Source organism: Lutra lutra, chromosome 4, assembly GCF_902655055.1.
Source record: "Lutra lutra chromosome 4, mLutLut1.2, whole genome shotgun sequence".
Classification (NCBI taxonomy): Eukaryota; Metazoa; Chordata; class Mammalia; order Carnivora; family Mustelidae; genus Lutra; species Lutra lutra.
The window spans coordinates 189,803,640-189,828,760 of record NC_062281.1 but is presented as its reverse complement, the minus strand read 5'-3'; the positions used below and the strand labels follow the sequence as shown (position 1 = coordinate 189,828,760).

The 25,121-nt window shown below is 51.5% G+C and overlaps 1 protein-coding gene across 2 annotated transcripts in view; it reads right to left on the bottom strand.

The window, feature by feature from the left end:
- MTOR (mechanistic target of rapamycin kinase) overlaps positions 1-25,121 on the bottom strand; it is a 126,534-nt gene that overhangs the window by 12,780 nt on the left and 88,633 nt on the right. For both annotated transcript variants that reach the window (XM_047724288.1, XM_047724287.1), the window contains exons 31-47: positions 20,015-20,115; positions 18,085-18,200; positions 16,819-16,896; positions 16,511-16,618; positions 13,009-13,134; positions 12,782-12,913; positions 9,082-9,197; positions 7,975-8,092; positions 5,488-5,739; positions 4,692-4,792; positions 3,467-3,563; positions 3,104-3,202; positions 2,682-2,804; positions 2,386-2,568; positions 1,868-2,002; positions 1,475-1,649; positions 53-188 (exon numbers count right to left, since the gene is read on the bottom strand). In XM_047724288.1, the coding sequence (XP_047580244.1) occupies positions 53-188; positions 1,475-1,649; positions 1,868-2,002; positions 2,386-2,568; positions 2,682-2,804; positions 3,104-3,202; positions 3,467-3,563; positions 4,692-4,792; positions 5,488-5,739; positions 7,975-8,092; positions 9,082-9,197; positions 12,782-12,913; positions 13,009-13,134; positions 16,511-16,618; positions 16,819-16,896; positions 18,085-18,200; positions 20,015-20,115 (2,196 nt within the window). The remainder of the gene's footprint in view (positions 1-52; positions 189-1,474; positions 1,650-1,867; positions 2,003-2,385; positions 2,569-2,681; positions 2,805-3,103; positions 3,203-3,466; positions 3,564-4,691; positions 4,793-5,487; positions 5,740-7,974; positions 8,093-9,081; positions 9,198-12,781; positions 12,914-13,008; positions 13,135-16,510; positions 16,619-16,818; positions 16,897-18,084; positions 18,201-20,014; positions 20,116-25,121) is intronic.

Genomic DNA, 25,121 nt, shown 5'->3' with positions numbered 1-25,121 from the left:
GTCACTGCTGTGCCACTACTCTCCCCAACCCCCGCCACCACGTCCTGATTACCTGAGGTTCTTGCGAAGAGACGTCGGGTCGTTGGCCAGAAGGGTGTTGACCAGGCCGAAGAGCTGCATCACTCGCTCGTCCTGCCGCAGGTCTTCGTGGCCCTTCAGGAGGAAAACAAACTCATGCCCGTTGCTGCCTGTGGGAATGGTGGGAGCCGTTAGCACAGACAAGCCCTGTACCCCCAAGCTCTTACGTGTACCCTGCCCAGCCCCACTTGCACACAAACATGAGAGTACTCTAGGACTCATGAAAAGAATGGCCCCGCTTTTGATCATCCCCCAACGAAATGCTGGTCAAATTAAAAATAAATAAAATTAAAAACAGCTGTCTTTGGAGATCAGGACAGATTCTGCAGGGATGGTCGTTCTGCGTGCTCCCCCTCACAACCACTCTCCGCCCTAATGTCTGGATTGGGCCTGTGAAGCCTGGCTCCTGGGGACTGCATCACCTCAGCTCCCAGTTGGGCTTGGCCAATGGGGGCACTGGCAGGAGGGAAATCAGCGGGTGGGAAGAGAGAGGCCAAAGGGTTTGCTCCTGACAACGGGCCAGGCTCCGGTTCTAGAAGTTTCCAGTGTTCCTCCCCCTGGGCTACAGCTCTAGTGGTGGATGGCCTCTCTTTCTAGGTTTTGTGTTCTCAATGGGCTCCTTGCCCTCTCGGGTCTGGAGGGTGGGGTGAGTCATAGCTTCTCACTGTTGGCTCTCTTGACTCTGCTCACAGAAGGAAACAGGCCCTTCATTCAAGTCTCTCATGAAATACTGTGGAGAACCTGACTGACCCATGTTTGAGTATCAGGAGATGCGAGCCCACGGAGAGATGATCTCCTGGGAACCATGACGAACTGGACTGGTGAATAACTCCAACATTTAAAAAGCATGAACTATATTGAAAGTGAGAACCCTCGGAGGGTCGTCAGAGCATCTGGGCCTGCCGTAGCCACCCCAGGTAGGCCACAGAGCTCACCGGGAGAACTCATTTCCACATCAGTTTGTTCCTTTTACACAGCCATTTCCCACGGAGAGAAACCATGATGGTGAAGGAGAACATTCGAGAGCTCAGGAGCCCTTTCTTCAGCCCTGCTCGTCACCTACCACACCCGCCCCCGGATGCCCCTTTGTTTGCCCTGTCAGTCCCCTGCAGCCACCTGCCTCCCCACACGCCCACGCCGCACACCTCTGCGGTTCCCTCCACCTGCTCTGCAGGGCGCTCGGGCCTCCCGTGAGCACCGCAACGGTGTGAACAGACGAGGAGTCCTGGGGACGATGTGACAGGGAACCCGCTTGTGCTCTCTCTCTCCATAAACCCGGGAGAGAGGCCGCATGGGAAGATGAGTGGTGTGGACGGGGAGCGGAGACCTTAGAAAAGGGGAGAGGTTCGGCCAGGGTTGGGGGGCTGCGGGTGGCGGGAGCCGCAGGCGTCCTTACCCATGAGCGTCAGCTTCCGGGGCCTCTGCTTGGAGGTGATGACCTGCAGGGACGGCGCTATGGACTGAATGCGAATGATCGGCTGGTTGGGGTCGTACGTTCCGGGCACGGCCAGTTCGAGGTCCCGGCACATCAGAAGTTTGGGGGACACATACTGCAGCTCTAGGGAGGTGAGCTGCGAACAAGTACCACAGGGGTCAGCTGGCTGCCGGCGGGGAGGGGCTTACGTGCAATTTGGGTATTTTTTTAATAGATTGCTAACGGCAATGACTTGTCCTAGAATTTGTAGATAAAAGTAAAACCAGAGGCTTTAGAGTTAGTGTCAGAACATTCACAAAGAGGAAAACCTGAGGGATGATGATGGTGAACGCTGCTAGAGCCCAAAGGTCCTACCTGGGGCAGCTGCTTAGAAATCCGCCTGAACACATGATAATAGAGGTCCCAGGCTTGGGTGAGGTCCTTGACGTTCCCGGATTTCATGTACTTCCTGCACCACTCTTGGGCCTCCATTAGGTCTCGACCATATGCCTGGGCGGGGAAGCAGGGCATGTCTGTGAGCCGTCAGGTGTGGACTGCGCCCCATGCTGAAGCCCCAAGCAGACGGCACAACTGCTCGGCCACACGCTACGGCTGGATGGCGGCTGTGGGGAGGCCCCGTCCTGGAGGCCCCAGTCCTGGGACGGCTTATGGGCAAAGGAAGGAGAGGCAGGATGAGCTCAGCAAGGATCTCATGGTTTTCTGGTTAAAGTCGGGGAGGGTTCTCATAAGTTCGTGACGATTAAATTGCTGGTGTTTCTATATCCCGTGACCTCCGTCAGAATATGTTTTAGTCACGTCAGGAGGAAGGCCAGAGGGAAAGGGGTCTGGTAAAGGCTTTGGGTCATGTCATGCTGTGCTTTCTCATCCCATACCTGATTAAAAGATGTTTCCTTCAGAGTCTGGGGGCCCCGCTCCATCATGGCGTGCAGGGGCTCCAGCACCTCGAACATGCCCTTCACGTTCCTCTCCCCGAAGTACAAACGGGAGGCCTCTTCCAGGCCTTCGTGCCACATCTCGTGCCAGAGGATGGCCACGCGGATGAGCTCCTCGCTCACCTGGACCAAAGGGGACAAGCGAGAGGCACCGAGGATGAGCTGACTGACTGAAAGGCTGTGTGGGAGAGACAGCAGGTCCTCCTGCCGGCAGCACCGGCACGGGCCGGACTCACCATCATGGCCTGCTGGACCAGGGTGTTACTGTGCTCGCACATGTTCTTCAGGATCTTGTTGGCTGCGTTGTGGCGGGCCGTCGTGGTGGACTTAGAGGCCACGGTCAGTGGGTAGATGAGGGCCTGAGGCAGACATGGAAGGAACACTCGCAAACTCGGACTTTCAGGAAGATGAGAGAGACGGAGAAGACGCTGCTGACACTGATTTGAGTCCATCACTCAGTCTTGGGGTGGGTGCGGGGGTGGGGGGAGGTCTTTCTCTTCAGGAAGGCCCTGGGCCTGGGCCCGGGCCTGCCAGCCAGCCAGAGGGGATGCCTGGTTCCTGGTTCCTGCCTTATGCCCCTAGAGCAGACTTAGGAAAGGCCGGGATCCAGATGGAAAGGTCCATGGTTCAAGGAGGAACTGCCCGGGGGCCCACATACCTGGGGGTGGTACCGGCCAATGTCTGTGAGAAGCTGGTGAATGAGGCGGCCCACCAAGGGCCTGGGTGTATCGATTCTCGCGATGAGCTGCGGTATGACCTGGATTCAGAGAGACATGGTGCGCAGCGCGTGAGGGGCAGAAACAACTACTTGTTATTCTGGGCACTGACCGGCTCTCGAAACCTGTTGTGGCAGATGCTGTGGAACTCTGAAAGAGTTTACTCCCTTCAGTTCTCTGGGAGAAACTAAAGAAAATATGGAGTCTCGACCTTGGGACCCATCCCGCCCTCCTTTACCCGTTCACTGATCACCGCATGAGCCCAGGGGGAGACAGAGCAGGGGGGAGACCTGAGCCCGCCTTACCTGTAACCAAGTATCGATCTGGATCGCTTTCACCCCTTCCACTAAGGCTTCATTTACATCTGGCCAGTGACCATAGTCAAACCATAAGGTGAGGACTCTGGAGAAGACAAATAAGAAAATCACAGAAAATCGAGTTTCTCAGTTTTTGTTTTTTTATTTTTATAATCTTTAAGACTCTTGAGAAAAGAATAATTGGCAAAGGGGCGCCTGGGTGGCTCAGTCAGTTGTGTCCGACTCTTGATTTTGGCTCAGGTCATGATCTCAGGGTCCTGGGATCGGGTCCCACATCGGGCTCTGCGCTCAGCAGGTGTCTGCATGAGGATTCCCTCTCTCTCCCCCCATTCATACTTTCTCTCTCTAAAATAAATAACTCTTAAAAAAAAAAAAAAAGAATAATTGGCAGGGCCTCAAATCAGTGGTTCTATAGTGTCTGGTCTCGGGGACCACCAGGGAAGGGTGGTTGGTGACGGCTATTAATACTTGGGTCAATCGCTTCTCGGCTTTTTGGCTAAGATCAAGTGGAATACTTGGGTCAACACCAGGAGGGGCATCCCAAGTGAATGCTTATTTTATTCCAGATAATGTAGAGGGTGCAGCATCGTCTAAGCTCAAAGATCTAACTGAGGAGCCCAGGGACAACCTATGGAGAATCTTCGCACACACAGAAAGTCACCTGGAGACCAGTGGCAACAGGGTAAATGCAGGACTCAGCTGCCCCTGTCACCCACAGTCTCTGGGCTGGCCGGTCTGTGCCATTTGTTTGGGCCACTCTAAGTGGTGTCTCAAAGCTGAGGCGAGGCACCTGGGTCGCTCAGTCAGTTAAGCATCTGGCTTTGGCTTAGGTCATGATCTCAGGATCCTGACATCAACCCCATGTTGGGTTCCCTGCTCAGTGGGGAGTCTGCTTCTCCCTCTGCCTCTCCCCCATTCCTTCTCTCTCTCTCACTCACTATCTCTCAAACATACAAAATAAACAAATAAACAAATAAAAAGAAAAAAAGCTGAGGGGCTTTCAGCACTACTGCCACAAACAGCTCTGCGTCTCCCTCCCTGCCAGAGTGCGCGCGCAGCCTTCTCCGGCCGCCCCTCCTTCCCGGCCTGGGCAGGTGGAGGCTGGTCAGCCTTCCTCTTGGACATGCTCATCAGGGTGGGGAAGGAGGACGCCACGAGTAATTCCCTGTCCAGCTGTGCACACGGCCCGTCAGGACCCTGCCCGCTCTGATACCTCAGTGTGTCCTGGAGGTTGTTGCCTCGTGACAAGGAGATGGAGCGGAAGAAGCCCTGGACGGCAGGGACGGTGTACATCAGCAGGGTTTTGGACAAATCCTGTTGGAACACACGCATGTTAATGGACGCTCTTGGCTTAGTTTCTCTTCTGGAAAAGGGGCCTCACGGCATACGAACAGTACCTGCCTCAAAGAGGTTATGAGGTTAAATTAGTTACTGCACAAGAAGCCTCTCGATTAGTACTGGCTCACAGCGACACTCAGGAAATGCCGACTGTGTCACAGTCGCTATCACCTTGGACTATGGTGGGTTCTTAAACACGGGTGGCAGAGAGAGCGGGCGGAGAAGGAACACGCTGCTCTCTGGGCCTGCCAGCTGCCCCCATGCACTCTGAAAGGACGGCCGGAGGGGAGGAGGCGGGACGGGGCGGCGGGAGGAGAGGAAAAAGCAGAGGATAGACCCCGCCGGCCTGTCCTCAAGTGGACCCGCAGATGCGCACGGCCACCCACGTGGCCACCCACGCGGCCACCCACGCGGCCAGGTGCAGGCTTTAAGGGGATGAGCTCATTCTCATGGGAAGGATGACCAGAAACTCAGTCTTCAGCTTGGGGGCTAAAGCAGTGCCTCCAACACAAACACGGGCTCGAACACCGCCGGCTGGCAAATAAGCCACACCACCCAGCTTTCTCTCCCTTCAGAGCGAAACCCAGGACCCTCCGTGTGCCACCACCGCCCCACTCCTCAGAGCGCCCGGTGCCGGGCTCAGCCCTTGCTGGGGGAGGGAGGGACAGTACCTCAGTGACCTTCTTCTGCAGAGGAGACGGGGTGGGGCTGTTCTCGGTGCTCTCGGCCTCGCTCTCACTGTTGCTGCCCTCGGTGCTGGTGGCGGTGGCGGTGGCCGTGGCTGCGGTGGTGGCGGCGGTGGTCGTGCTGGTGATGTTGGCCCCGCTGGCATGCCGCAGCTTCTTCTTCTCGTCACGGGCTTGGTTCTGATGCTTGTAGTGCAGCACAGCTTCAAAGTTCATCACTGCCCACGCGTGCCAGGCCTGCGTGGGGGCGAGAGCGAAGGAGGAGGAGACCTGAGTGCCAAGGCCTTAGAGGAGCGTGAGGCCAAAGCTGAGGCAGGGCGCTGGGCCTACCCTTCCTTCTCAGTGGCCAGCAGAGTAAAACTTCACCCAAAACACTCAGGAGTGGGGCCTTTTACCAGATTTAACCTGATTCCTTCATTACTGTGGCAGGACCGTGGTGAGGGCCGTGGGGGGTCGGGGGGGAGGGGAGGAGTATCCGAAGAGCAGTGAGCCAGGTCCTTGTCTCAGGGGCCTCCTGGTCTGGTGGGCGCCCAGCAACCCGAGGACAGGCAAACGTGAGGGAGCGACGAGAGACAGACAACGGGCAGGCCAGGGTCGGGGAAGGCTTCGTGGAGGCAGGTTTCTGGGCTAGGGGCTGAAGAGCAGCCTTCGATGGGCAAAGCAGAGACAAGAGGACAACAACAGGGACCTCCCAGCCCGGGGAGCTCAGGGACGAAGATGCAGGGTGGCCAGCACAGGGCAGTTCATAAGAAACAAAGAAACAGATCCGACTGGAGCATAGTCCGTGATGGATAGCAGTAGGGGTAAGGTTAGGAAAGGGCAGAGTCAGATTGTGGACAGGCTAACGTATTAGGCCAAGAAGTCCCGTTTCATTCTAGGTTTTAAAGATTCCTTTGGCAGCCGTACGTGAAACATCATTTACGAGAGCACACGTGTAGGGGCGTGATGGTGAAAGTCTTAACCAGGTCCTAGGTCAGTGGGAAAGGGAGCACATCAAGAGGAACACGCCACGGGGGAAATGTCGCTCATCTGTCCAGCTCTCCCATCCGGCTCGTGTGTGGCCTGTCAGAAAACCAATGTCCACTGTTTGCTGGGAGAAGTCTTTGGTGCTTATTTTGGTAAAGGAGGAACCACCCCCGCTCCGTGTTTAGAGCTGCAGTGACCTGTGGTGCAGCACCGCCTCGTGCAGACAGCACGAGGCACACCCTGATCTGGGGCCTCGTGAGTTTGCAGTGATGGCAGGACACTAAATCCTGCAAGGGATATACTTTCTGGATAATCGGGAAATTCCTTTGCAACCCTTGCTAAAATCTTTCTTTAACATAAATTAGTCCATTTTTTTACCTAAGCAGAGTAGGTCGATCATAACTGACCTTTATTTGATGAGTCACAATTCTGCACTGACCCAGCCTGTGTCCTCACACCTTCATTTATTTAGTAGCTCTGTTTTAACCACTCCGTGCCAGGCATGGAGCCAGGGGACATGGTGAGCAAGACGGAAACAGTCTCTACACACACACAGGACCGCACCATTACAGTAAGACAGCATAAACCCAAAAGGACCCATACAAAGGAAAGCCTGAAATTCCTGGAACCAATTTTTTTCTCCTTGTGATTTGTTTATTTTCTAGAATGTAAGGGAAGGAAAGTAACCTGGTTAGGAGACACTTCCAGTTGGTAAGGTTCTAGCTAATCCAGAGTTTATCCGATCTATTTTTCCAGCCTAGGACTGGGGCTGTCCTAGATAGAGTAATTATTGCTGTTGCCACGAAACAGGGATTTTTCAGATCAGAATGAAGCATGCTTCAATCAGGGTACGATTTTTACTGTACGTGCTTCTGTGTCTTCAGATATATGTTTTGATCTCAGAGGGGTTAATGCAAAGTATTAGCAAGTTAAGGAAATGCGGGAAAGAAATCAATGGCGTCTGGTGTACCAAGCAGCTATTACTGGGAGGTAGGTCCCTCAGGGAAGACCTAAAAACTAAGGCTACGTGTTCTTCCCCAAACCCCTCCTCTTCCACTCAACCACATCTTTGATACATTTCCTAATTCTGTTTATCTTCCTGAAAAGTTCCCTACGCCATAACAGGATGTTACCCAGAGCTTTCCAATAAAAACAGAGAAAGTGAATTTCTTAGAGGAGGAGCAGGCAGGGATGGAAATCAGGAAGAAGCCGGGTAGGAACAGATGACCCAAGGGAAGATAAAGTTCCAGAGATTAACCGTGCGTCCAGATGCTCGTGGCCAATCAGCTCAGCATCTAGAAGACAACAGCATTCCCTCGCACCACGCACAGAATAACGGCGTGATGAAGTGTTTCTCCAATAAGACTCTATCTATCTTCCTGTACAGTGAAGCCCATACGGGCTCTGACAGACTGGCTCTTGGCGTGCAAACAGGTGAATCCCCAGCCCAGGACCGGCACCCGCAAGGCTGGGAGGGGTGGGGTCCCCCCGGGGGGGCGGGGCTACCTTGTACCAGCTGCGGTCGTGCTCCGTGGCCGCGCTGTAGTACTGCAGCACCTTGGGGATGGTGCTCTCATTGATGCCCTGCAGGTTCAGCTGCCACTCCCCAAGCTTCAGGAAACACCTGGGGACAGAGAAACGACCCCCATGCTGCTACCCCCACATGCTAGCCCCCCCTGCCCCCCAGCAAGGAGAACGGCCCATTTTGTCGGCTGAGCATATCTACACTGGCTCCCTTTAAGCAACGGGATGGAAGCACAGGGTTCTTAACCACACAGGAAGGAAGAAATGGGCTTGAGGGATGCATTTTCAATGTATCAGCTCTTCTCCTTGACCTGTGTTTCAATGCCAGCGTCGACCAGTACCTGTTACAGGGTAGGTCTATACGGACCTGCCTGCCTCGATTTTAGTTTTTGGTGGGGGTGCTGGCTGCTGAGTATCTCTTCCTCTTGCTTGCTATCGGCTTCCCCTCATTTCTCCCTTCTCCTCAGTTTATAATAAATGACAGACTACCTATCGACATATTATATTATGTGTATATATATATATATATACACACATATATATATATAACATGCACCATGTTATATGTTATAATGATATGTCTCATTTATAACAGATCGTATTTACCATGATAACAGTAACAGCCCACATTTACTGATCGCTACTCTCTTCCAGGTACTGCTCTAAATGGTCAATGTGTTTATTCTATTAACCCTCATACCACCTTCTACCGCCCCAACCAACAGGAGCCCTTAGCATCCCCTTTTTGTATGATGAGGAAACTGAGGCAGAGTGGTTAAGTGACCCATCCAGAGTCACACATCAAAGCAGCAGCAGAGCTGGCATTGGTCGCCAAGGGGTCTGACTCTCAGGCCAGACACCAGGAAGGCAGTAGCACCTGGATGCCCTGGGGCCCAATCCTGGACAGAGAGCAGCAGAGGCCCCAGCTCAGCATGATCTGATGCTGCCTGGGGTTCCTACTGCAAAAGGTGAGAGCGGCGTTGGGAGCTCGCTGCCCAGGGAGGCTTGAGTCTTCCCGCCATGCTGCAGAGGCTGCTGGGGCGGGGGGGACAGGAGCACGACCGGCCCCGGCCAGTGGGGACCCCTCACCGGGCCATGAGCTTGTGCAGCTCCTGCTTGTGCTGCTGGTCCTCGGTGGCGACGGCATGCTGGGCCTGCTGCTGCATGGTCTGCACAAAGTGCTGCATGTGCTGGAAGGCGTCGATCTGCACAAGACAAGAGCATGAGAGCCGCTCAGCCTTCGGCCTGGCCTCACGAGAGAGAACCCCCCGATCATCTGATGAGCCCGTGAGCCGGTCCCCACTCCCAGGAGAGCACCCTGGAGCACAGGGCAAGGATGCCCTGGAACAGGCAGCCCAGGGCATGGCACTGGGAGATGGCTGGGCTTTTCAGGAAGACTCATACTTTTCCAACTCAAGCCTCGGCTCTCCTTGGCTAACTGTACTGCTACTTGGATAAGCTCCTTGCCTGATTACCCTGAAATAATCCACAGGAAGAAATGTGAAACAACTGCTTACTTCCTGGCAACACAAGGGGGCAAAACCAGGCTCCTTGGGGCACTGTTTCCAGGCCCGTAAAACTTTCGTACTTGTTTAGAACTCTAAGTACCTTGGACACTCCAGCAGAGTCCAAACTATAGTTTTAAAAGCCCGACAGAACCCTCAGTACTCAAATAAGAGCACAGACATGGGTGAAGGCCCTCATCTGTCCATCTGAGCGAAGCAGGGGGGAGGACAGTGGCTGAGGAGACAGACTTCTAGGTGAACGGGGTGGCTTAGGAGCGAAACCTTCACAGCATCCTCAAGCCTTTCGATCTATCTATACTACAGGATCTGATACAAAGTGAGCAGAACCACGTGGGTTAGGAACAGGGAGCTGAAAGAGGGAAGGGCAGAGACACAGAGTCAGAGATCTGGGACTAAGGTAACAGCCATCTCTAGAAGCCCCCACGTCCACTCACACCAGCATCCTGATTAAGTGGGGTCCCCACTATTTTTAAAGGGCTTCACAGGTGGAGACAGAGCATACAGACATGAAAAACTCCAGTGGAAAAAATGGTGGAATGTAAGTCCACCACGACAGTGGGAGGGGGGAATGGTATGCGAGAGAGTGAAAAAGAGGTGATGTGTTCTTTGCTGCAGAAGGAAATGGGGGGGGGGATCAACATTTCAAATAAATAAGGTCAGAATGGTCTCCTTCCATTTAAAAAAAAAATTGAAACATGTCAGTTGTGATGGTCTTCAAGGAAAATACAACTCATGGCTTGGAGGCCAGGACCAACCTCAGACACGTTTCAACATAAGGAATTAATTAGCATCAACAGACATGGCTCACCCCAGAGCCAGAATGATGTGACTAACAACTCGTCAGGCAGCTAATCTGCACACGGGGACAGGGCGGACAGGCAGATGTTCTGACAGTTAACAAGACACCTGTCCCCCCACCCCCCCACCCAGACAGCTGCCTTCACGGGGTTCCATTACTCACCCTGGCTTTGAAAAATGAACTACATTAGCAGCCCGCACCTGAGAAGTGATAAATGTTTCTGTAGTTTTTTCCTCTACGAGAACTGCACTGACCAGACTTACAGCTGATTAAGAAGGAAAGGAAGAAGGGAGAGACAGCACTGGAAAGATCCAGCCCGAGAAGGGGGACTGGTAAGCTGGTGTGCGGAGCGTGTGCCCGTCAAGCATGTGAGGACTGACTGAAGCAGGAGCTGGGATGCCAAGGCTGTTCGGAGCCCACACGCTCTGCGTCGCTGGCAGTCCAGACACACAGCTTACTCTCCTTTCAGGAGACTCAGCCAAGCGCTGAACAAAAAATAAACCACCCAAACCAGGGAGGGCTGCATAGTAGTTCAGATTTGAAGCTCAGTATTAAGTAAATCTATCCAGCACCGGAGAATCGATAACCTTCTACTGCACGGCGTGGAGAACACTTATTTTGAAGGAATACAAAGTGTTCTACTAAAATACGCTCTTTTCTCCACCGCTGGGAAGCGAGGAGGGAAAATGGATTCTTTCTCTCTTACAGATGAAGGACTGGGAGATCAGAGGAAGGGGTTTCTCTTGGGCACAGAGTTTCAGCTGCGCTTTGTACGCCCGGTTGGCGAGCAAGACCCATGTCCTCAGCTTGGTGAGGTTTCACGGAAAGACTGGCCTGTTTCTAGATTGTGGGAAGTGGCTTGTCTAGGAAAACACGGGACATACCCCTTGTGCCTGACGCCTTCCTGCAGAGCAGGCTCTGCTTTTCCCAAACTCTCTTATCTGCCTTAGACAAGGGAGGATACAAGGCTTACTGAATTGTTTGTAGTGGAGGAAAGTCAAGCTCAGAGAGGAAAAGGGGCTTGCTCAGTAGTGCGATTATTACGTAGCTGGTTCTCTGTGAGTGACTCCTGAGCTCCCGTGAAGATGCGACAGCCCTAGGTCTGGGCTTGAAGTCCAAGCACCTGACTTCAAAGAGGTTTCTGAATTTCTAATGCCTGTCGTTTTATGGCCTCCCATCAGAATCTGGGCTCTGAGAAGAGGCCGTAATGTGTAGAGAGGTTGGGCTGTGGTCATTTGTTGAAAGGAGCCACTCCCTGGTTGAGACATTAGCCAAGAGGCTCCTGCTGCCCGCCTTTGGCAGGACATTCAAACACTTGGGACTCTGTACCCAGGAAGGAAACCAGACCACGCTCAGATCCAGCATCTTCTGTTTTTCTCATTTGTCTGGAGGAAGGTTGGACTTTGAATTAGAAGTGCTCTGGCCCGGGAAGTTTGCAGAGACTTACAACCAGACCAAACCAAACTCCCCAAAACAACAAAAATAAAACAAGACCCTAAACGATGCACGTGGACAACGGAGTTTGGCCATTCCTACTAAAGTGAACCCCTCTTGAAAACCCAGCACCGGGGTGCAGGGTTCCCGATCCCACCGTGGGACGCTTTTACAGTCCCAGAGTCAGCCACCCAAAAAGAAGTCAATGTAGACACCGTCCCGGGTTTCCTTCGGCGTGCCTTCCACAGCCTCGGCTGCACAGGTGGCTCTGCGCTCCTTTCTCCTGGCAGGCCTCGCCATGGGCCACAATGGGGAGAGGAGGGCTAGGACACTCCCTCCGTGTGGTCAGGGGCACGAGGAGCCAGAGCAGGTGCTGATTTTGCCTCCAGGGTACCTGTACCCTTCCTGGGTACAGCGTTTTGTTAATCATCACCATCATCCAGGGAGATCATTTCAAAAAATAAAACCAACCCCCCCCACCCGGCCCCTGGGAGCCACAGCTATTTCCTTGTCAGGGGAAGGATCTGTCTGTAAACAAAGGAAGAGGAATTCTGCGCCGGCTCCAAGTAGACGCTCCCTACTGGATGCAGCGCGACACTCTGGGTGTTGCTGCTTCTGGATCCCAGCTGATGACTGGGAAGGAGACGACAAGTTGGAAAAACCAAAGTGGTCTTGTGAAATGTCCAGTCTGTGTTTTCACAAATATGCTGCCTTTTGGATACTGAACAGCCCACCTTTTCTTGGGAGGCGGGGGGGAGAGGGGAGCAGAAATCGTGCCCTTTCTATGTTCCCGCACACTCTGTCTGCTGAGAAATATAACCGTGACCTCACGTAGCAGTTCCATCAACAGCATCCGGGAGGCCCTCGGATACGATTCACTCTGGAAATCGGGCCAAACAGCTTCCTAACAGGAGCAAACCCCAACATGGCGCTTTGGGTGCTGCTCCCTTCCGAGTCCCGAGGCGGCGAGAGGCCGGGTAGTGAGCGCTCGGGTCGAGCGGTCTGCTGCCGCGTGGGTTGGGATACAGACCTTTCGAGCGCTCTTCCACATGTTTTTCATGTAGGCGTAGGTCACCTGAGGGTGAACTGTTGGCAGAGGATGGTCCAGTTGCCGAGATGGATCCACTCCCAGGAGCAACACTAAGGTTTTATGAGCAAGGGCCTTAAAAAGGAGACAGGCCGGGTTATAAACAGGATGGGATCAGGAGCGCTGTTCCCTCCCCAGCCTCCCACCCCACCCTGTGAGGGGCCACTCACCAGCCTGCCGCTCTTCCCACACAGGCTGGCATACTTGAGCCAGGTCCTCATGTCCTCATGAGGGCTGACCACAAGTGACCGCACCATCAGGATCTTCTGCCAGTCCTCCACGATGCGCTGGCAGCCCTGGAACATTCGGGAGGGAGAATCAGGCATGTCCTCTGCTATAGCAGAGAAGCAACAGAAAGACTTGCCTCGAACCAACAAAGAAATTCATTTTTACAACCTCAGCTTTCTCAAGAGACGGGTGCTGTGAAGAAAAACACTTCTTAGGAACCTCTCAAATCCAAGGGTCAGGAGAGTAACAGGTCTGGTGTTCGAGTCCTGGCCCTGCCACCTTCCATATGTGGGACGCTGCACACGTTACTTAACCACTAAGATGAGGTAAAGATAGTACCAACTTCGTAGGGCTATGATGAGGGCGACATGAATTAAACCTTTTTAATTTCTTTTCTGGAGTATAAATAATGTTTTTTTTTTTTTTTTTTAAAGCCAGTCTTCTTTTTTTGATACAGCTCTTCTTTATTTATTTGAGGGAGCGAGAGAGTGAGCACGAGTGGGTTGAGAGGCAGAGGGAGAAGCAGACTCCGGGTTGAGCAGGGAGCCTGATGTGGGGTTTGACCCTGACACACTGGGATCAGGACCTGCACCAAAGGCAGACGCTTAACTGAGTCACCCAGGTGCCCCAATAATGCATTTTTAACTTTGATTTTTTTGCTTCAGCTTCTCTGGGGCTCAGTCGATGGGACCTGGACTTTTGATCTCAGAGTTGTGAGTTCGAGCCCCATGTTGGCTATAGAGATTACTTAAAAATAAAATCTCTAGAAAAAATGTATCATCCAAAATTTGGGAGATGAATTATGCATAAGAGAAGTTTAAGTAAATTCTCAAATGATGCTGCCTGTGAGCAGTGGCATCATCAGTCCTGAAGTGATTAACGCCTGAACCTGCACGAAGACTAGCCGAGATTCCTTCTGCTTCATTTTCATTGGTCTCTGATCAAAAACTGCATATAGAGGGAAAAGTGCCTCATTCACTCATATATATAAATTATTTTAAATTAAAAAATAGAGGGAATTCGATGTTATTAAAAGGGATAGGTAATTTTCTATCGAAGACTTCTGAGGGTAAGTGGGCCTCCTCCACCTTCGCTCTAAGAAGTCAGACTCAGAGACAAACCACCCGGGGAGTAGGGCTTGTTCCTTTGAGAGACAAATGGAACCAAAGGAGCCGTCCTCCACGGAGGTGAGTCTGACCATCTAGCAACAATGGTTGCAGGCTTTTAAATATGACAGGATCCAGTGGGAGCCTAAATTAAGAACCTAAGGCAAGTCAGGCTGACCCCTCAAATTGCCCCATGGGAGACTCTGGCAGGGGATTTCAACTTCGGTGACTTGACCACAAAATGGCCATTCTCCAATAGAGGTGGCTCATGGAGCTCTTGGACAGTAAGCCACCCACGAGAGCCAAGTTCCTACCACAAACTTAATGCTTTATTTTCAGGTCTTGGACCATATCTTTCCATCCCATTAAGTGTGACAACGGCGATTAGGAAAGTTATGAAAACAGGAAAAAGTACATTGAGTGACTGTTTTGGGATCTTCTCACCATTTGCTAGTTTCTTCCAGATGCTGAAATAATCTGGCTCCTTGTAAGCCAAAAAGCATCTTGTTGTCTTAAGGTGGGAAAGTCGCAAAGGCCTGAGATGCCGACAGTGTCTTGGAGATGATAAAGTTAAACACGGGTTTCCCCTCCCCAAGACGCGTTTATTCCACTCCCTCTGGGCCTCTATTTGAATAAAGCCTCCCTTGTTAGAATGGCAGAAGACTCATCAGATCTCTGATTTGGAAACTCTTCAACCCATTACGGGCACTTAAAAAAAAGGTGGTGTGTGTGTGTGTGTGTGTGTGTGTGTGTGTGTGTGTGTGTGTATACAAGTCAGGTGGGAAATGCTTGCTTTGTGGAATTCTTTTCTGGTGTCCAACTGACAATTTTCCATCAAAACATTCACTGGGCATTTCATAATTGCTAATAAAACATATGAAAGAACCACATGTGCTCACTTCAGAGCACAAACGACTACATTCACACACGCCCCTTTGCCGGCTGATCTTTCCTTGCCAGTGGAATGTGCCCTGAGCTTCCCAGACAGGAACGCAGCCTGCAGTGCAAAGGTCTTGTCACAGCCTACTGAGGGGCTTGGAACCACAGACCCTGACTGGCCCGGAGACAGAATTTGGAAGTAGGTGTGGATGGGCCAAGAGGAACAGTGTAAAACCAAGGACACTGATTATGATGCACAGGTGACAAGTGGCTTCTGGAGCAGCCAAGGCTTTCTCTCCTTTGCAAATGAACTTGCCCTCCTAGCGACTCAAGGAATGGGAGAACTGTCCTTTCCAAGAACACTTAAGACTGCTGACTCCCAGACCTGGAACTGACCACGCCTCATGCTCAAATGATCAGAATGTACAAGGAAAACACTGATGGAGGACTTGGAGAAGTTTCTCCGCGAGGGAAACTTCGGTAGAAGAGAGACTGTGCATGTCTGTGACCGGAGGGACTGTAAACGGCAGGGGTTACTCGGCTGAAACATTAGGCAACCTCATTTGAGAAGCAGGCAGCCAACAAGTGCATTTGGAACAGTGGTTCTGTGTCGGCCACATACTGGAAGCATCTGGGGCAGCTAAAGAGATAGATCCTGGGTCTATCCCCAGAAATTCTGTTTTATTTGGTCTGGGAAGTGGCCTGTGGATCCAGATTTTAAAAATCCAGGCAGGTCATCCTATTGGGCACCTGAAGCCCGAGAACCACTGATTCTGAAGTTACGGTTCTCAACAGGCTGTCTGTAAGCGTCATTTACTGCAGACATTTTCTTTTTTTTTTTTTTAATATATATTTTATTTATTTATTTTGACAGACAGAGATCACAAGTAGGCAGAGAGGCAGGCAGAGAGAGAGAGAGAGAGATAGAGAGGAAAGCAGGCTCCCCGCTGAGCAGAGAGCCCGATGCGGGACTCGATCCCAGGACCCTGAGATCATGACCTGAGCTGAAGGCAGCGGCTTAACCCACTGAGCCACCCAGGCGCCCTCTTTTTTTTTTTTTTAAATATATTTTATTTATTTATTTTGACAAACAGAGATCACAAGTAGGCAGAGAGGCAGGCAGAGAGAGAGAGGAGGAAGCAGGCTCCCTGCAGAGCAGAGAGCCCTATTCGGGGCCCCATCCCAGAACCCTGGGATCGTGACCTGAGCCGAAGGCAGAGGCTTTAACCCACTGAGCCACCCAGGCGCCCCTGCAGACATTTTCTTGTGTTACTAGAGAAGGGTAAGAGGAGGCCGCAGAACTGGTCACTCACTCACAGCTAAGGGCTGAGGCGCACAGCCTCTGAGTGCTTTGTGGCGAATGCCACCCCAGCCTCTGTGGCGAGGCAGGGAGCGTGTGCTGAGCGAGAGTGGGGGAGGGAGAGCGGGCGGGCTACCCCCAGCTTTCTAGCAGCCTCACCTGCAGTCTCTCCCACCAGATCTGGCGGATGATCTCCCGTCGCTCCGGGACAAGTTTGTACTGGATGACCTCCTCCAGCTCGGAGAGCATGTGGCAAGAGACCATGGCCTGATGGAAGCAAATCACATTCCAACTTAATACCGCACGAACAATCCAAAAGCCGGGATTCATTTCAGTCATTCTTTCTGGTGACAGGGTATCTGCTCAGAGTACACAGGCATGTTCCCAGCAGCCGGGGAGTCCTCACTCGGCCACGCTGAAAAGAATGAGCCTCTCAAACGACCCCGTGCAGAACGTTCGACACTCACCCCATATGCGCGACTGTAGCTCTCTCCTGCCATAGCGGTTAACTCGGCATCCAGCAGGTCTCTGGCTTTGTCAATGCACTAGAAGAGAAAGAGAAAACCACAGAACTGAGCTGTGGGCTTGGGGCTTGGGCCGGGGCTGTTTTTTTTTTTAAGGCTTGCTGGCTAGCTGGAGGTCATTCATTTTACTTAAATTCTAGGAAGAGGAAGGTTCCCCGAAGAAGGGAAGAAACCTTTTACCAGATCTGTAAGGCTAAATAAGAATGTTACCCGATTTCTCGGAAGACACAGAATGTCTAGGAACCTCAAGCTTACCACCCCGAATCCCGGGTAACTAGGGAGGGAACACGTGGGCTTAGAGACGAAGCACTGCGTTCTTGGTCTCCAGAGGACAGCCTGCAGACCTGCTCTTTCATCTTTTCCTCGTGCACATTTGTGAACCTAAACTGGGCACACTTTCACTAGCCCCCCGTGGTCGTCACTGGCTTCTAAGTGCCTTGTCCTCATGAGGGAACACCTCCACTCCTGGCACAGGAACCCGCAAACCTGCCATGCCATGGGGGCTTCTGTGCCTTGGATGTGGACGGCCCTGGCCTCAGTTCTGCTCATGCCCGTGCGACTGTGGCTTAGGTCTTCTGTTTCATCCACTAAACACCCTGTACGTGGAGCTTTTCTTTCTTGAATGTTTGAGAATGGGGACCGCGTCCCCCTCCCTCAGGTGCTCAGGTCACTTACCCCAGCACCCCATCCCAGACAGTCCAGTGCTCGTCAGGGTGTGATTACGTCACTCTTTTATTCTGGAGACCAGCACGGGAGTCTGAAACCCAGTGCTAGCTCTCCCAGAAGCTCATCCCTGTGTGACACTGCTGCAGAGCTAGAAGAGGCTGTGAATGACCCCTGCTGCAGGGGGGACTGCTCCTGTCTCCATCCTCCTCGGGTGAGACACATGGTTTCTCTTTACTATGAAGAATGCTAAGAAAGTGATCAAAGCGTGCAATGTTGACCCGAGAAGCTCATTCCAGAACAACGTAAATGTTAACTTCCCGAACTCCCCGGAGTGGCCCTGAGCAGAGAGTGGCCCTGATGGCTGTGCTGGCAGACTTCTGAGTACTCTGCTCTACAGCCTAGGCTCCCGTGAGCTCACAGGGTGGAACAGCAGAGTGGACGCACATCAGCCCCTCTCCGCAGGCACGGTGTGCCTAGGAACTGACAGTGCACATGTAATTCTCTTTTCTTTCCCAGATGGTCTGAGCACACCTAAGTTTTTACCTGTTGTGCCAAGGAGAAGAGGTCCTGATGCAGCGCCAGCACGGCTCTGTAGAACGCGCCATCGTGCGTGTCCCGAGGGATCATGCAGGTGTACTCCTCCATGCTGTCCCACTGACCTGCACATGCACACGCGCGCGCGCGCACACACACACACACACACACAGAGAAGCATCAGGGGGATCAGCTGGCTGGGCTATCTCAAACAGGCCTTGTCATTGTTACTTGCATTTAGCTTGGGGTTCAAACAAGACAAACTCGTGCCTGATGTAGCAAAACCCTACAGAGACTCTCTACACTCTACAGGGCTGCGCGAGCCAATTTAACTAACAAAGCCATGTCTGTCTTCCAAACACAGGACTCCAATGCTGCTCCAGGGAGTTCGGTGAACGATGGGAGAAACCGAGTGACAGAAAGCCTTCGAGTCAAGAGGCTTTAATGTAGCACCTCATTAACCCAGAGAACTCTCAGGTTTCCTGAGGTGAGATGGAATGGCTTTCTTCCCTATTAGCAAAGCAGCTCACAGTTCAATGGTACGCTGGAAATTACATTTTCCCTAAACAACTGAAAGTGGCCATTACCCAGACAGGGGGCAGGATTAGACAAACAGTCTGCTCGTCTCATTCCGGCAGTACCTGTGCCTCAAGGGGGAGGAGGGATTTTAAGAGGCTCTGTCATAAGAGAAAGATGGGCCTCGGTCCTGCACGGTGGTCTCTGTGTCAGGGCAGACCAGGGAAATGGCTGCATCCGGGAAGAGATATTCACTTTCCCTGATGGGGCAAGCATGTATCACATGCCAACATTTCCAAGGCCATCTGCAGAAAAGACAGCAGCCTCATTAGCCGCAAACTGCAGGGCCGCTGATTTTACAAGGCATTTTCCTGCCTTTCACTCCAGACCATCGGCTCATTCATTCTCGATGCCTCTGGGCAAAAGCAAACGGCAAACGATGACTCCTCAGGAAGCAATTTGTTTTTGAAAAATGTTCTGGATCCAGCCCAGAGCTCATGAACGGGAAGGATATAAGCTCTGTGAGTCAGGAGGGATGGAATGGAGGTAGAAGGTTACGTAACCTTCTTCTGGACTCCACAGGTGAAGCTCTCACTTGGGACAGCCTGTGGATGCTTTCCCCTCCTACTGAGAACATCTCCGGGATGGACAGTAATCCTCTCACAGCTGGGGCCCGGTGTCAGAAACCTACACGTGTCTGTGGGGACTAAAAGGAAATCTCTGCCTTAAAATACTCAGGGAGTCGGAGTAAGGTGGGGGAGTGTTGAGTAGGAAGGAGGAGAACGGAAAATCCAATACTGTTAAAATATTTATAACTGTTGGAGAAGGTGAGGGCATATGGGGATTTGCTATCCTATTCTCTTCACTTTTGTGTTTTAGGAAAGTTCTAGAATAACAGTTAAGAAATAGAAGGGGACAGAAAGTTGTCCTCTCTCTTTATTCCTGCTAGGGATACAGACATGATGGGTGGCGCTCCTGCAGCCATATGGGATCATGACATAGACTTGAAAACAGAGGAGGTCTCATGCAAAGCAGAAAATATGGAGAGAGGATAATGACAGTGGAACCAGGATACTAGGTTGGAAATTTCTAGTTCTAGATTTTATTTAAATAAAGAGAGAAAAATGAACCAGTAATTTGTTTAACAAATAGCAAACAAACCTTACTAAATAATCTCGATTTTGATGTTGCTCACTGGTTTCCTTGGATTCCCAGGATGGGTCATTTTTACCTGCATCTAGTAAGTCAGTCACGGTCATCAGGTAGAAGGGACAGGTAGGATAGGGACAAGTGGATACAGATTTCTGGATGCTTTTGTGGACCTGACATCTCTACCTGGAACCACAGTGCCTTCTTTCTCGAATGCGAGCCCCCAGCCTCCCTCTTCCTCCCTTGATCGGGGTGCCCTCGGGGGAGGCCTCACCTAGACCCCAGGCAGCTGCGGCAGCCATGCGGGCCATCTTGGCTTGGGTCTCATCATTAACCAGGGTCCACTTTTCACAGCACTGCTGGTGGAGCTGCCCCCTGAAGGAGAAGAATCACACAGTTGGGTAAAGAGAAGCCATCGCCATAACCTGCTCGTCTTCCTCTCCAGCCCCTTGGCTTATGCTGGCGCTACACAGGGACTGGATGACAGGGGCCCGCCTGGAACTGGGAACCTTTAAGTAAAAAAACACTTTCGACTGGGTCCTAAGATACAGGAGAAGTGGTTGGCGATTTGTTGTTTCTATGGGACTTTACCAAAGACATGGACTGTGCCTAATTCTACGTGATCTGAAATGTCCTGAGCATCTGGCCCCCTTCATAAATATTAAATAGCTTCTGTCCTACGCCAAGGAACTGCGGGCTCTTTCCCCCGAGCAGGTCTACAGAGAAAGCAATCTGAAGACACACATCTGGACACATTCATTTTGGGTTCAACGCTGGAGGGAGAACTTAAAAGTGTGATACGAGGGGCACCTGGGTGGCTCAGCGGGTTAAAGCCTCTGCCTTCGGCTCAGGTCATGATCCCAGGGTCCTGGGATCGAGCCCCGCATCGGGCTCTCTGCTCAGTGGGGAGCCGGCTTCCCTTCCTCTCTCTGCCTGCCTCTCTGCCTACTTGTAATCTCTGTCAAATAAATAAATAAAATCTTTAGAAAAACAAAAGTGTGATACAAATGGCTGTAGTCTGAGACGAGACTCAGATGAAATCGGCCAGCATGGAAGGAAGAAGGCTCAGCCACGGTCACACCCAGAAGAGGTCCGGATGCTCACGCTCGGATTCTGCAAAACTACGGTGAGTGTGGGTCAGGACTAGGAAATACTGAGATGTGAATGGTGCTCCACAGACTTCAATACACAGAGATCGCGGACGGCCTCTCAGGAAAGATGGCCTGCTGACTGCTGGAGCGGTTGCCTTCCCATGTTCCCCTTCTCAATGCAAGGAAATGAGACCTTGCCAATGGGAGAACGGGAGACTGTTTTCCTGTGAGCTTGGAGACTCAGCTAGGAGGGTCTAATCTTTCCTGCTTTCCGAAGGAGATGCTGCAGGACTTCTTTATTTTTATAGGATGTTTTAACTTGGTCTTGGCAGTGGAATCAAGAGAAAAGGTACAAGTTCCAAGTGGCCCAGCTCAGACGCCGTGGGGCACGTGAGCTGCACCGCACGTGACAAAGATGCCGAAGTCTACCGGTGCTGAAGGGCTCTAGGCGAAGCTCACCGAGAGGCAGCCTGGAGACCACATCTAGGATGACTGCTCAGGGCTGTGATCCAGCATCGTGGCAAAGGCAGTCACTAACTTCACCGTCTCTCCGGAGCATGCTCATGAGAGTCGGGGACACAACATTCTAGTTCAATACACAGCTCAGATCAAAAAGAGAAAGTGGGCAGCCTTCACGGCCTGTGCACGGCTGCAGCTCAGTGATGGGAGCGGGCTGGAAGCCACCCACACCCAGAAACCTTCCACCACTGGCCCCGTGAGGGCTCACCCAGGCGCAGCAGTTCTCACGCTGCCCATGCGTCACAATCCCCTAGAGGCTCCTTCCAATGGACAGCTGGGGGTCACCCCGAGTTTCTGTCTCAGGAGGTCTATAGTGGGGTTAAGAACGTACGTGTCTAACAAGTTTCTAGGTAATGCTGCTACCGTGGCATGGAGAACCACTGGCTCAGCAGCAGGTTTTTGCTGGGGTCCCTCCTCGAAGGAGGGGAGAAAGCCACCTGATCACCGAATGGTCCTTCCAACCCTAGATTTCAAATGTGGTTAGCTGGTGGCCACAGGCAACGCAGCATCTCCTAGTCTTCTGTCAGGACCACCCAGTTCTAGGCCGCAGGTCTGGGGATTTAGCTTTGCTTTTCATCTAGCAGCAGGGAGAGAGTTCAGTGTGAAACACCACTAACTGTGACCTCAAAAGACAAAACAGAGAGCAGCAGGGGCGCGGCCCCCTGGAAAGGAGACACAGGCACTGCCTTCAGGCCACGGCTGTGGTGAGAGCTGCCAGGACACAAAGAGGCGGGTTCCTGTCCCATTAGCACTCGTTATGCAGAATAGGAGCACAGAATATACTAAATCTTAACTCTCAGAGGCGGAGAGAAAACAAAATCAAATCAATAAAAAATATGAGACTATTTGTGGGGCGGACACTAGGCTCTGTTTTCTGACACCTCTCACAGCACACCAGGGAACGCTGGGCAGAAGGCCCGCCCTCCAAGACTTTGACTCTCCCACCTAGTACAGTGGCAAAAAGCTCAGGGAGCATTCTTTTGTGTGGAACACCTCCGTGGTTGGCTGCCTATGGTTTTGCCCCTGAGCAATCTGTTCTCCGGGGCCCAGAGGCCATGTTACGGAGCAGTGTGGAGAGGGGACATACATTCACTGTGACAGCAGGTGTGGCTGTGTGTGCCACGGGGCTGGCCTGGCGGTGGGCGGCTAGCTCTTGTAGTTAGCTTCCTGGGGAATGGGGTACGTTCTCAGCTCACTGGTAAGCCCTGATCACTGCAGGTGCCGTCTCTGCTGAGCACTGGCCTCAGTCACGTTCATGATATATACCCGAAGCGAAAGCCATTTACAGATTGCACATTCGAGAGAGCTGACCGAACAAACCAGGTTAGGACCCTGCCAACGATCAGGAAAAGAATTCTGCTTCTTTTATCTCTTTTTATAATCTCTTGCAGTCTGCTGCATTTGTAAATCCCCTGGTCAGCATCAGCATCCGCTTACACTTTACAGGTAATTATGAAACTGGAACGAATCCAGGAGAGCAGAGGTAGAGGGGCCGAGTCCTGCCACGGCAGGAGACCTGGATCACTTGCTCTCGGGACTCCTCAGGCAGGTCGTGTGACTTCAGAGTCAATTCCCCTGAGTGTCACAGGGGATTAGACAGAGATACATCGAAAAGTCTCTTCAACACACCCAAGCTATCCCTACTTAACCCATGGAAGGAAGTGCTTGTCTTTAACTCCTAAAGTGAGGGAGGGGCTGGGAGACGTCTCAAGGAGGAAGCAACAGTACAGATGGGCTCTGAAAGGTGGGGACAGTGTCAAAAGGTAGAAAAAAGAGCAGAGGAGGAGGTGGGCACTTCAGGAAAGTGAATGAACAAATGCAGACAAAAATTCTGTGGGGTTTGGACAAGAGAAGCTGGGCCAGAGTTCGGATTGTGAGGTCAAGTTCGCTGAGATACGTATGGGCTGGAGTCACAACACAGAAAGACTTTGATGCCAGACTATGACATTTACCCGTAAACCCAAGGGGAGCAGGGAGACACTAAAACATTTTAGGAATTGTTTAGACTTGAATTTTAGGAATGGTTATGCCTTATTCTTTCATCTTTCTCCTAGTAACATGGTTGTACGATAACCAATTTAAAAATGGAAAAAAAAATGTTTTTGAAATAATGTGGTTAATTCTCAACATACTACTCTTCTGCTTTAGATGGTACTGTCCAGTTTCGAGGGTGATGGGAATGTTCTGTATCTGCACTGTCTACAGTGGTAACCGCGAGCCACATGTGGCTATTGAGTACTTGAAATGTGGCTACTGTGACTTGAATTATTAATTTTATTTAATTTTTAAATAGCTACCTTTGGCTAGTGGCTACAGTGCAGTTTTAGGTATCTGTTGGATGTCAAAAAACAAAACCCAAACTCAGAAACCTTAGTTGTACAAACTAATGAGGCAGATTGGATACGCTATGCTTCCTCATGGAGGTGAAGGAGTGTGGAATGCTAATTACAGAAATAAGTAATAGCTCTTGAATCGCCCTCATTATGGTTAAGCCAGACAAGCCAATTTCAAGTAATTTTAGACTATTATCTATATATATGTGATCCAATGCCTAAGGCTAAAATCGTTGACATTAAATTTTCATGCAGTACAATTACATCTTCTATCTTAGGAATACAGTAACAACTTTATATTAAGAAATAAAAATAGCAATTGTTTACCAAAGAATATCTATAATTAGGTACAGAAAGAATGTGTAGTGGGAGAGCATTCTTTTTAGAAGACTTCCTTTGATTTTTTTCAATAATATTCTTTAAACTGTCCAAGGTATCAAATTTCAAAACAAATCTAAAGTTGCCTATTTAAATAGCCTGAGGTTGACTAATCCAATGGAGCATAACATCGCCCTTCAGAAAATGAGGCAGCACCTGTAGGCCGTGATGTAAAGGGTGGCTTACACGTGTTCAGTGAGACAAGGTGCAAACGGTGAGTGGAGTTTACCACCATAACGTATATGGGTACGCAGATGCGGGACCGTCGCCGGAAGTCCACACGGGGACCTGGTCGTCTCAGTGGCTGGGGGCGGTAGGGGACAAGGAGAAGACTTGATTTGCACAGTTCTGACACTGTTTTGTACTATTGAATTTTGTGCCACGTGCACATTACCTTTTCTAAAAAATAATGCTTTAAAAAGTGAATATAAAAAGGTAGATTTAAAAAAAAAAAAACCCTTCAGGGACAGAGGTCCCGAATGCAGATACAACTGGGAGGGCACAGGCCTATGCAATTCTGCCTCCCCCATCTCCCTCCAATCCACTCTCCGACTTTGCTCCCAGAAGGGTTTTGTGTGTCACGCAAACCTGCCAGCCACGGACCAGTCAAGTCCTTAGATGGCCTGTCAGTACCCCGACTCCTCACTTGGCCTATAAGCCCCACACCGTCTGCGCCCTGGCTCCCTCTCCTGCCTCACCTTCTACCTTCCCACATCACACCTGACCCTCCAAGCCATACTGACCCTTCTGAACCCTGAACACACTGTGCTCGCTCCTTCTCACTGTACCCGTTCAAGTTAGGGACCACTTCCTCCTGGAAGCCTTCCAAACCCTTCCAAACTTGGATGAGGGCCCCTTCCTATTTCCCACAGTCCCCTGCGCTTCCTGTTTACGACTGTATTCACTCTGCACCACAGCAGCTCAGCTGTCTGGCCACTGAGCTCTGGGAAGGCAGGGGCGGTGTCTGCCTTGTTCCCTGCAGTATCCTTGGGGCCTGGTGTGGAAATGGGCCATGAATAAGTGCTCAGTAATTACTGGCTGGATGGGTAAACAGGGGGAC